At 44.2% G+C, this 12,975-nt stretch overlaps 2 protein-coding genes across 2 annotated transcripts; both read right to left on the bottom strand.

The window, feature by feature from the left end:
• Positions 1 to 4,278: 4,278 nt before the first annotated feature.
• LOC134287804 (uncharacterized) lies at positions 4,279 to 7,369 on the bottom strand. Its single transcript, XM_062850759.1, has 2 exons — positions 4,660 to 7,369; positions 4,279 to 4,593 (listed from the first exon to the last, which is right to left on the bottom strand). The coding sequence occupies exon 1, from the start codon at positions 7,175 to 7,177 to the stop codon at positions 4,784 to 4,786; it is 2,394 nt and encodes a 797-aa protein (XP_062706743.1). The 5' UTR covers positions 7,178 to 7,369; the 3' UTR covers positions 4,279 to 4,593; positions 4,660 to 4,783.
• A 1,452-nt stretch (positions 7,370 to 8,821) lies between these two features.
• Positions 8,822 to 12,667, bottom strand: LOC134284045 (uncharacterized). The gene has a single exon (XM_062842220.1). The coding sequence runs from the start codon at positions 12,665 to 12,667 to the stop codon at positions 8,822 to 8,824; it is 3,846 nt and encodes a 1,281-aa protein (XP_062698204.1).
• Between the last annotated feature and the right edge of the window lie 308 nt (positions 12,668 to 12,975).

The raw sequence follows: 12,975 nt of genomic DNA, 5'->3' as shown, positions 1-12,975 counted from the left end.
TCGTCTACCATCAAGCGTAATCGCATCGTTGATTGTCACATTGTCACGTGGAGGCGAATAGTGAAACTTGCAGACATCACATGAGATGAGCATTATGTAAAACAAAGAGACAGGCTGTAGTATCATATACATCTGTAAAGTTCTAATATAAATATTAGGACTAGGTCATATTGACGTAATCTGACGAACTCTAGTCTAGTGGAGTCTAGTCTTTACTACACACACAGTACTGTTCATCGAAAGAATCATGTATAACGATAGAATTGCCTTACCCGGGACCAGTAGCGTAGTGGCTACACGTTCACTTTATAAGTGGATAGTCATGGGTTCGATCCCAGCCCCGGCACTTGCAGTTTTCGTCAGTTGCTCAGCTCTTCCCCCCGAGAGCAGCTGACACCTTCTGAGCATATGCTCTAACGAACCCGGAAACTTGGATATCGGCTAACGGCAACTCATAATGGACCCCCAATCGGACTGGAAAAGGAACAAGAGCAACACATCAACATCCTCGTGCTCATCATTATACCACGGACAGGGTAGAAAAGTGACAGCAGCGCAAAGGCAACCAGTTCGATATAATAGAAACAGAATAGAATACATTTGGGCGTGTGTGTGTGTGTGTGTACAGTTGTCAATTGAAATTGCTCACGCAGTGCCCTAGTGGACAAAAGAGCTTTAAATTAGGTTAACCCACATCCGCCCAGCGTCCTATTTATAGGACAGATGCCCCGAACGCCCAGCGTCCTATAGATAGGACAGTCATTTTGATGTGAATATCTCCAGAATTATGCAAAATTTTAGAATACTATCTTCAGAGAAGATGTTCTCCACACCCATACCTTGCTCATAGAGGACAATATAGTTTGTGACTGGTTCACTAGGTAGCGTAAACGATACTGCAAAGAATGCATATTGTCACGATCTGTGAGCTTCATTTCCAATGCGAAAAAACATATTTCCCTGGAATCTTGACTATGGTTAATAATTTACAGTTCATTTCTTCGACAGAGTTGTTAATCAATACATACAAAAGTCGATGTATGTATGATTGTATGTTTATATGCTTGTATGTTTGTCTATTTGTATGTTTATATGTATGTATGTATGTATGTATGCATATATGTATGCCGGAACATAGGCATAACTCTGAAATGCGTCAAGAAATTTCAATCAAATTTGGTATACACATTCCTTAGGATGTGGAGGTGGTAGCAGGGATATTGAAATTCAAGATGGCGGCTTAGGTTCCAAGATGGCGGTCAAAATTCCAGAATATATGTTTTTAACGGCAACTTCGGATACTATGCAATATGGGTATCTATCGATCGGGCTTGATGAGTAGAAGTCAAAAATCGATATTTTACGCCATTTTGAAATCCAAGATGGCTGATGATATCGAAGATAGCGGTCACGGAATGGTAGATTGAGCTATGATACCATGCAACATGGGTATCGATCGATCGGGCTTCATGAGTAGAAGTCCAAAAACGATATTTGACTCTATTTCGAAAACCAAGATGGCGGCCATATCCAAGATGGTGGCCTCCGAATGAGAATTTGAGCTATGAAACCATGCAATATGGGCATCTATCGATCGGGCTTCATGAGTAGAACTCAAAAATGAATATCCGACGTCATTTTGAAACCCAAGATGGCGGACCATACCTAAGATGGTGGCCACGGAATGGTAGTTTGAGCTATAATATCATGCAATATGGGTATCTACCGATCGGGCTTTATGAGTCACAGGGTAGATGGTAACCCAAGTAACAATCAGCATGTCTTGAAGGTTTATTCATGTTTTATTCTGGTTTTATACGAGCATGTCAAAAAGCTAGTTGTTCTAAGTTAGTTTTATGTGGTAGTTTTTTACTTTGAACCTTTGGCGTTCCATAAAACTATCATATAACTTCTGCTATAAACATCTTCAGTTAAAGATTTGCAAGTAGACATGAATTGATTTTATCGCTTATTATATACCATTTCAATAAAACTTGCATTTGCGGTTGTTGTCGGAGAGATTTTTTTTTTGTAAACAAATACACAAAACTGTGAGGCAATGCATAAAACCAACAAAAGATTTCGTGGCCGTAACATAAACCAAAAAAATGCTGTGATAAAATCGCTAGTTCTATCATGAGCTCAGTTATGACTACCTCAGGAGGGTTAGCCCTATTGGAGGAATCATCAGGAACACAGAGTTTTATCAGAAAAATATGTCGCCTAGCCGGGATAATTCATGTAAATACAGGAAAAATATCACTCAATTTTATGATTTCACGTACAGCTTAAGATCAAATTAAACCACACAACACGTTTCCATCATTTTTTGTCAGAAAATTACCTAATGTCTTTTAAACTCCGCTGTGTTGAAAAAACCTTTTTTGCACCCAATTTTACCGAGTAAATTAAATGCATTTAACTTCCAAATTATGCATAGTTTGTGTGGCGCACTTAGTTTTTGTCATTATCGCAGTCACATTCACCACAAATTATCCGTGGCATGTCTCCTGACACGTATTAAATAGGAAAACAAATCTGAATTCCATATCTGCATCTTTCCAATTGCTGGCTGTTTATCCAGCCATAATTTATTCTGACGATCGAAAATTGAGAGTGAAAAATAATCAAAACAATTACTTGACAAGTCAGAAGATGGTTTTATTTAGAAGATTGATAAAACTATGATACAACCCGAAATCCTAAGCCGGTTTGCATACGAAGTCCTGTAGACCCTAATAAGACTGAGCCAACTAGCCAGAACGTGGGCTTATTGAGGCATACAAGAACTCGAGAGCATTTTCAAGTCGGCATCAATGGTTTTATATTTAGGATTTTTGAATCGCTAAAAAACTTTGATAAAATTAAAAATGTTACTTGGGAAGGTAGCGGGTAGGATAAAGGGTGGAGCAGACGGTCGGGTAAAGGGTTTGGGTGAAGGATAGAGTAGAGGGAGTGGAGTAGAAGGTTAGGGTAGAGGATAGGGTGGACAGTAGGAAGAAGGGTAGAATAGAGAGTAGGTTTGAGGGTAGGAAAAATGATAGGGTAGAGAGCAGGGTAGACGGTACGATTAAGCTCAATATAGACTAGAGGCTACGGTAAAGGATAGGGCAGTGTTTGTGGTAGAGGATAATTAAGAGGGTAGGGCAGATGGTAGGGTTGAAGGTTATGATAGAGCGTAGGATAGAGGGTTGGAATAGAGGGCAAAGAAGACAGTAAGGTAGAGGCTAGAAAGTAGTGTGAAGAATTGAGATGAGATTAGATGAGCTAAGGTTCTTTTTTGAGATATCTTCAGGAATTCTTTTCAGGATTTCTTCAGGCATTCCTTTCGAGAATCTTCGCAGGATTATTCCCGGGATTCCTTCAGATATTGCTTCCGAGATTGCTGTATGGATTGCTCCGGAGTTCTCTTCCGGAATTTTCGCAGGGGTTGCTTTGGAAAATCCTGAAAGGATTCTGTTAGTTATTCTTTTCTGCATTCCTTCAGGGATTTGTGCTGGAATTCCTTCAAAGATTCCATCCGGGATTCCTGCTGTTATTCCTTAAGAGATTCTTCCAAAAAAAATATGAAAGGTATATGTTTCTTCCGAGATTGTTTTCAGGCAATCCTAGATCATAGAGACATCTTCTATGGTTCTTGCAGGGATGCCTGCTCAGCTTCTGGCCGGCATGCCTGTCATGATATCTCTAAGGATTCCATCAGGTATTCTTTACGGGATTCCATCAGGAATGACTTCAGGGATTTCTGCCAGAATTGCTATGGAAAATCATGAAAGGATTCTTTCAGAAATTTTATCCAACATTCTTTCATTTTTTAGTACACTTTCAAAGTGATCTGTCGAAACATATTCAGAGAATCCTAATGGAGTTCTTTCTATGAGCCGGGATCCTCGCTCGGGATTTATACAGCTATTCCTTCCGGGATTTCTTCTGTGACTATTTCAGGGATTCCCACCAAGCTTTCAGTTGAGATTCCCTCACAACTCTACCAGATATGCCTCTCAGAATTCCTTCTGTAAATCCTGCCGGGATTCATTCGGGGATTTCATATTATCATTTCGATGTAACTTTGATAGTGCCCAGAATAACACCATAAAACCCACATATTGTTCACGAATAAGCAATCATGGAGTAGTAAAAACATAAGTGGAGAAACCGTGTCGAGTATATCTGGTTGAAATTTTATATCAAAACATGGAATGATGATGAACCTGGGCGTGTTAGTGGAATACCTGTAAATATGAGACACCGAAGACGACCTTATTGTTCCCAATTTCAGAAAAAAAACACCGTCTTGTGAGTTGCTATTAAGCAGCTACAAGGCTGTAATTTATTAAGTCAATCATTAATAATGTCTTTGGGTAAGTATGAGGGGCTTCTTACAATTTCAGTGTTTTACTGCTAACTGCGGACAATCTACCGCGAAGGACAATCTTATCGACGATCATCAATTAACGGGAAATCTACAGGTGTTCATATGATTCAAGGTTAAGGTGAGTATAATGTTTTCATTTCAGGCAAAACGTACCCTAAATTCAGCTTTAATTCACGCACGACTACTAATGAGCTACTTAGGAATCCAATATTTAAACTCTACAAACGTATGTAATTAAAGAATTCATTAATACAGTGTTAACATCAGTAAATTTACAAACTCACTTCGAAAAACCAACTATTGCAACAACTCACTCGTGGATATAGTTCAATATTATTGCTGATTCATGATACAGGTTCTGATAAACGAATTCTGACAGTGACATACGAATTCTGTCAACCCGCATCTTTACACCGACTCGTCCGAGGGAACGGTAAGTTGCTTCACTCTCTGCGTGCCGCAACGAGGGGTACCGCCAACATTCCCCGCCCCGTGAACTACTTCCGATTCCCTAGGGACATCTTCCAGGTTCTTATCCTGAACGGCAACGTCGAGAACTGCCAGCTTCACAGCAGGTCTGCTGAAGACTCCTCTAGATGTTTGTATTTTTGCTCGCCGCACTTGTCCTGATTTGTCTGGATACGTCTCCAAAATTCGGCCTCTTTCCCAGCTGTTCCTCGAATTCTCGTCAACAACTACTACCAAGTCTCCAGGTTCCAAGGGTTTTGTTGGTTCAAACCATTTTGTTCGTCTAGTCAACATCGGAAGATACTCCCGCGTCCATCTGCTCCAGAAACCGTCCACGATACGTTGTGTCAATTTATAACTGTCCCGGAGTACGTTTCCATCACAATCAGGCTTCGTTGTAGGTTGCTTAATGCCAGTCGATCCGTACATCAAAAAATGATTTGGTGTAAGTGCGTCTTGGTGTACGTCTTCAAGTGGTACGTAGGTTAGTGGACGAGAATTTACAATCGCTTCAGCCTCTAACATAATAGTTTCTATCACTTCGTCGCTGGGATGCCGAGGATTATCCGATATAGCTCGCATCGCCACTTTGACGGATCGTACCATGCGTTCCCATGGACCTCCCATGTGGGGAGCAACTGGAACGTTGAAATGCCATTGAGTTTGCGCATTGGTGAACGTGGATGCACAACCCTCGTTTATCTTATCGAGCTTCCTCTTTTCCTCCGCTAACTGCCGATTAGCACCCACAAAGTTGGTGCCATTGTCCGAGAAGACCTCCGATGGTGCACCCCTTCTAGCCACGAATCTCCGGAAAGCCATTATACATGAGGCTGTTGAAAGGCTATGTACCAGCTCCAGATGAATTGCGCGAATTGTTAAACAGGTGAAGAGACAAATCCACCGTTTAACGCTACTGCGCCCAATCTTGACCAGGAACGGTCCCATATAATCGACGCCCACGAATGTGAAGGGTCGAATGAAGGGCGTTAGACGTACTTTTGGCAACGGAGCCATCAGTGGTGGTACTGGTCTAGCCCTTTGTATTTTACAGTGCTGACACTCTCGGCTCACTTTCCGTACGAGTACCCGAAGCTTCGGTACATAAAACTGCTGTCGTAGTTCATTACAGACTGTTTCGCCGTTCGCGTGGAGAAATCGTTTATGGAATTCGTGCACAAGAAGATAAGTTATGCGATGCTCTCTTGGAAGTAATACAGGGTATCTAGTAGCATACGGAACATGTGGAGCACTGCTGATCCGACTATCCATCCTTATAACACCATGCTCATCAAGAACAGGGGACAATGTATGCAACGGACTTCGTTTTTGAACTCTGCATCCATTCTTCAACTCTCGAATCTCCTCAGGGTATGCGCTAGCCTGTGCTTGCCGCCAGATTGCTTCTTCTGCTTTCACGAAGTCATCTCGATCTAGTAGGGAGCTACACTTTTCTCGACCCAGAAAGCGCTTCCATACCTTTACTGCCCGGTACACCTGTGCCATCGTCCGGATTAGACGATTCCAGCTCGAAAAACGTCCAACTTCAAATAACTCCTCGATCTTTTGGTGGACAGCTACAATATGTACCTCTTCGCTCGCTGCCTCGGTTCCGGATACCTCTTTTGCTGGTTCCCTCGGCCACCGCTCCTTCGGCTCTCGCAGGAAATATGGACCCTTAAACCATCGGCTATCAGGATCGAAGGATGGGCCAGCGTTCCACTTAGTGGCGTCATCAGCAACGTTCATTTTCGACGGAACATAATTCCATTCATCAACGCTAGTGAGCGAAAGAATTTCGCCAACACGGAAAGAGACAAACTGGTGATATCGCCTACCGTCCGACCGAATCCACGCCAAAACTGTAGATGAATCAGTCCACAAGAATCGCCTCCGAATATTGAGAGTGAGAGCCGTACAGATGTTTTGCAGCAGACGCGCTCCCATCATGGCAGCTTGGAGCTCCAGCCGAGGGACTGAAAGTGTCCGAAGGGGCGCTACTTTGGTTTTTGCAGCTATCATTGAACACCAGCTACCTCCGTTGTGCGCCATTCTCAAATAGGCTACGCATGCGCACGCCGCTATACTTGCGTCCGTGAACACGTGAATTTCAATTTCATCTACGTGTTGCGGCTGAAGGTCTCCGAAGAAGCAGCGAGGAATTGCTACTTCATTGATGCTTTCGTAAAGTGCAATCCACTTAATCCATAGTTCTCGTAGATGTTCTGCTATAGGTTCGTCCCAATTTGTCCCCGACCGCCAGATCTCCTGCATCAAAATTTTGCCATGTACAACAAAATGCGCGACAAAGCCCAAGGGGTCATACAGCTTCATTACTGTTCGGAGTACTTGCCTTTTGGTAGGCGCCGCCGGATTGCTTCCCAGAACTTCTTCAAGTCCTGTCCGATCAAAGGTGAAGTGGTCGGCAGATGGAATCCACACTACTCCCAGAACGCGTTCGTAGACCGCATCTTTATCGAGGTTCAGCGACTTGATGGTTGATGAACTGGCCTCTCCCAGACGATCTAGAACATTGTAACCGTTCGCCGAATTAGCTCGAGAGGTTATAAAACGCGGTGGCTTTTGCGCCACTCTCGCGAACGAGAGACCACCGGTTCATTTTAAAGTTTGCCCGACTAAATTGACGACTCTACTCTCAAGGGCTCCTTCGAACGGCCGCTATCTTGAACTGAAACCCAAAACGCACTAATTTATACACACAAAAACGAACGAACTGAAACTTTAACAGAAACTTACTCAAAAAAGACTAAAGAACTGAATGAACAACAATAATCGAACAATAAAAGGTGTTTGAAATGAATTTATTTGAATAAAAGGAACAAAAAACAAAAGAAACAAAGAAAACTAAACAACTGAATTCGTCCAAAGTATATTATTTTTCACAATGTTCGTCAAGTGTGTGTGTGTGTTGTGTGTGTGTATAATCATGGCCATGAACTCAAAAACGACGTACCTGCGCAGGATTTCTTGAAGCGACGACTCGATGCTTCGTCGTGGCCAATCGTCGACGTCGGTTCGCTCTCCAAAACGTTCGCCGGACTAAAGGTGCGGAGGGGGAGTGTCGGCGGTCCGGTACTCTGCCCGATCGTGCTTAAACCGCACGCGGGTAGGCCGGATATCATCCCTACTCTCCGTTTGACTGCCAGTTTTGGCGGGCGAGGAGTAGCGAGAAAGGCTTGAAGCCAAAATAAAAAGCGCCTCTTGGACGCTGAAGTCCAAGGACGAAACACAGAATTAAAACAATATACACTAAACACGAATTCAATTCTATATTACCTTTGAAAACGACAAATACGTGCACAGGGAGCAGAGTGTCTGCCCCTGGCGACAAAATCCACAAAATAAAACTATTAAACGAAAAACAAAGTCCATTAAAATCAAATTCACTTCAAACAACAATAATTAACTAAACTACATCATTACAAAACACTACACACCTTTTCAAACTAAAAACTGGGAGAAGATCGCCGAAGCTCACTTCTGCTCTCCAGCCGACTTAACTATAAAGTGATGGAGTCAAGTCGATTTCTCTAGTCAAGTAAATTTCCTGCTATTGAAGCAGTCGTCTATTGAATGTACAAACAAATATTTACAAGTGCGCCAAATTCAACTCGCACATGGCTGCAAATCTATTTTGCGCCATTGAAAAAACCCTATAAGATACATAACATGAATCGTCATTAGCTTAGCCTAGACACAAACCTTATATGAAACGGATAATCTCTACTAAATGAAACGGTTCAAACTCTAAGGCAAATTCAACGAATCCAATTCAATTAAGATTTTACTTGAAAAGATAAAAACGTCAAAAGCTACAAATTAACTAAAATAATCATGAAAACTAATAATTAATTATAAAAAAAAACAAATTCTAAAATCAAAATCAAAATATTCAGAAAATATATCAATTTAATCTAATTGAATTCAAACTTTATTTTACTTAAAAGAATAAAAACGTCAAAACGTTACAACATCCGACGAGTTTGAAAGAATCTTTCCGAAATGAAATCCGGCGGATGCATGGATATTCTGAACTTGTGTGACTAATTGAACTGCTTTATCCACGGAATTGACACTGTCCAAGAAGTCGTCCACGTAGTGTCCTTTAACGATCGCGTCTACTGCTCTGGGATATTCTTCTGCAAAGTCGAGGGCATTTCTGTTCTTCGCATATTGCGCCGTACAAGGCGAGCTGGTTGCTCCAAACATAGCCACGTTGATTACATATACCTGTACATCTTCTTCCGGGTCGTTGCGCCACAGGAAACACTGCGAACGGCTGTCTTCCTCCCGTATGAGTATTCTCAAAAACATTTCGCGGATGTCAGAGCAGACGGCTATCTTACCTTCTCTGAACCGTAGAAGTACATCCACGAGCGGAACGAGAAGGTCTGGCCCTTTGAGCAACATATCGTTGAAGCACACTCCTCCGACCTTTGCTGCTGCATCCCACACCATTCTAATTTTGTTTGGTTTTTTAGGATTCGTAGCTATTCCCAGAGGGAGATACCATCTCCGGAAAGGATCTGTGTTTTCCAATTCTTCCGGGGATAATACACGGACATACTGTTTCCGTACAAAGCTCTCGAGTTGCTCGTTAACTTTATTTCGTAGAACCGAATCCTTTGCCAACCGTTTCTCCAGTCCTCTCAGTCTGCTCAAAGCCATTTGATAGCTGTCTGGAAAGCGTACGTCGTCTTTACGCCATAACAGACCAACTTCCATCCGACCTTTCCTTCGTATAGTAGTCGTTTCCAGAATACTTCGTGCACGTTTGTCCTCGTCGGATTCTATTTGCTGCGTAACAACGGCTTCTTCAACCGCGAAAAACTTTCGCATGGAATCGTGCAGTTCGGTATTACTTATACACTCGGCGACATGTACGTGTAACTGTTCCACTGATTCACTCGTAGAATTTCTCCCGTACACGCACCATCCTAATCGGGTTTTTGCGGCAACTGGGTCATTGTTGCCTCCTTCGCGAATTCTTAAACTGGTTATCATCCGTACGTGTTCGATCCCAATAATCATGCCTGGCTTGGCGTTGATATAACTGTCCACGGGAATCCCTTGTAAATGAGGGAAGGCCTTTGCTAATTCCGTGTAGTTCAACGTTTGATTTGGAAGTCCTAGTTCTTGCACCGTCCGAACGTCGTTTAGTAAATATTTTTCCTCCTTATTGGCTCCAGAAATCTTCACGCTTATTCGCTTAGAGGCCTTCTCGTGACGACCGATCTTTCCAGTCCAACTCAGCCAAAGGCTGTCTGGTTCGCCCTCGATACCTAGCTGTGTCGCAATTTCTGCTTCGAGCAACGTTGACGATGACCCGTCATCCAGGAATACGAAAGTGTCTACCTGTTTCCCGTTACCATACAATGTTACAGGAAGGTAACGGAATAGCGTATAGGATTTAGTCCCGTGGTGGTTTTGGTGGACTGCAATGTTCGTACTTCGACTGTCGGCATTCTGACTGTGGACACTGTGCAGTAGCGTATGATGCCTAATGCGGCATCCTTCCACATTGCATTCTTTCTTCGATCGACAGGGCCACTTCCGATGCGGAATCAAACACAACCGGCAGAGATTTTTCTGCCGAACAGCCTTCCAGCGTCCTCCAATGTCCAAAGCCTTGAATCCCGAGCAATTCAGGATCTGATGACCATCCTTATCGCAGTACGAACAGGCTTTCGACGAAGATTCCCCACATGTGCTCTCCTTCGTTGCTGCACTTGACGACTCACCCATGTGGGTGAAAAGTTTCTCCTTCTGCTTCGGCTTATCGGTTCGATTATGCTTCTGGTGATTTTGCGCTGAATCCACATCGATACTTAGCTCGGATACTAGGTTCACTAAACCCGACATAAAGCTGTTGAACGTCGCCAAGTTGACGTTCACGCACTGCTGTTTGTACGTGCCCCACTGCATTTTCAAGGATGTTGGAAGCTTCTCTATCAACTCCTGCAGCAGCATTGGATTTGCTAGGTGCGCTTGTTGATCTGCAAGAATGATATGATCGACGAGATTTTGTATCGCCAACCCGTACGCAACGATGGAATTGAGATTGTCCGATTTTGGAGAAGGAACATTTCTGACTTTCTTCAGTAGAGAGTTTATGAGTATTTCTGGGCGCCCATATAACTTATGCAGGGTGTTCATTACGAATGGAACGGAAGCAGGCAGCAGAAGACGGCTGCGAACTGCTTCCAGTGCTGAACCCCCTAAGCTGCGCTGCAGCCTGGCCAGATTTTCGGCGTCCGTGTAACCGCATACTTCCGTAGTGTTCGTGAAGGAGCTGTAGAACATCGGCCACTCTTGGGGGTCGCCACTGAACTTCGGCAATTCACGCGGCATAACTTGTCGTGCCGCTAACTGAGCGCTTGTTGGTCCTACTGAATGTAGTGGTGGATTGTTCCTCGTATAACCGGTCCCCATCGCCTCTGTTATCACCGGATGTGGAACCGACGCATGACTCCCATGGAAAACTCGTGGGTTGGCCTGAATACCGAAGGACGCATCAACCACAGATGGAATTGGGTGGAACGACGAACTTGTACACGCTGCGGCTTCTGGGTTTGCCGGATACCATATGGATTGGCCCCGCGCCAATGTAGCTTCTGGAACAGCGGGATACTGGAAAGAACTTGTACTTTGCAAAACTGGTTGATTTTCCACCGGTAGTGACACTGGATTTGTTGGAATGAAACAGGGCAATCGTGATGGAGGATTACTCGTTGTTGGAACTGGATACTGTAGATGATTTCCGTAGGTACGGTGGAAAATATGAGGGTTGGCCGACATCGGTACGGTTGCTGCCGAAGACATACTAATCACTCCTGGATACGAATAGACCGGTACTGTACCGGAAGTAATATGCTGGGTCGCGCTCATTTTCTCCGCTCTCCTGCTCACCGTATCTGCTGGTGAAGTACTTGCTGGAACTGCGTGGGCTAACGATGATACAGTCCCAGCAGCCGCTGATACCGTTATATCTGGAACTGCAGAATGCGTGGTTGGGTTACACGATGCGCTTCCTGGTACTGCTGTTGTCGCTAGTAGTTCGTAGGATTGCGCCAAAGCTGTCACACTACCACCCTGAACTGGAATTGTCGGATCCGCATACAACATTCCCTGGTTGAGCGGAATGGCCGACTTCTTCGTGTTGGAGATCGAGCATGTAGGTGCTGCTTTTGCTCCGGTTTCAACCTCACTGGCTATGGGTAATGGGAAAGCCGAACCCGCTTGAGTCGTTGATGGTCTCGGGGGAACTACTCCATCTGCAGAGGAGCCCTTATTTAGCCACTTCTCCAGCTGAACCCGCTTGCTTCTCACGCTGACGCCGCTTTTCCTGCTCGAAGACTCCTTCTCCTCGCCGATCTGCATCAGTAGCTCGTACTTCTGCTTTAAGAACTCCTGTTCGTCGTCCATCGCCTTCAGCTTGGCCTCTTCTTCCATTCTACGGATTTTTAACTCCTCTGCAGCGCGTTTCTTCTTCAGCTTCTGTTGCTCTTCCAGTAGTTGAAGGCTGAGCTGTAGTCTCTGCGAAACTCGACTACTCTTGCTAACCGACGACTCGTTGAACGAGACCTCAGACTTCGAGGAACCGTTCCAGTCGGCTAGACAAGCACTACATTTCCAACTCCTATCGGGTTCTCCGATGGAATCAGTAACACCGGCGCACTGGAAATGTACCCATCCTTCACAAATGTCGCAACACACCATATTGTCATCGATATCACCGCGATCGCACTTCTTACACTGCTTATCACCGCCCGGAGTTGAAACGTTGACATTTTTCTCGGACATCGCGACCGCGAGACAGAACTAACTCTAACTCTGACTATGATTAAATTATCTACTAGTAGAGCGATTCGCAACCGGATGGGTGCGGTAACAACGAAAGCTACACACTAAATCTACTGCACTTAGCTGCTCTCCGTATTCCGTCCCGGGCCGCATTCGGTTGTTAAGATCCACGGTTGGTTCGCTTCGCCACGCTCGGCGTACTACGACGAAAGCTGTCTTCGATGGCGAATCGTCTCTCTGACCTCCACGGTTCTCGAATCCGTAGCAGAATCGTCCGACGGGTAACAATCGTTCATCCAACTTAGGAT

Source organism: Aedes albopictus, chromosome 1, assembly GCF_035046485.1.
Source record: "Aedes albopictus strain Foshan chromosome 1, AalbF5, whole genome shotgun sequence".
Taxonomy (NCBI): Eukaryota; Metazoa; Arthropoda; class Insecta; order Diptera; family Culicidae; genus Aedes; species Aedes albopictus.
The sequence above is the reverse complement of the archived record's forward strand: the minus strand, read 5'-3'. Positions and strand labels throughout refer to the sequence as shown.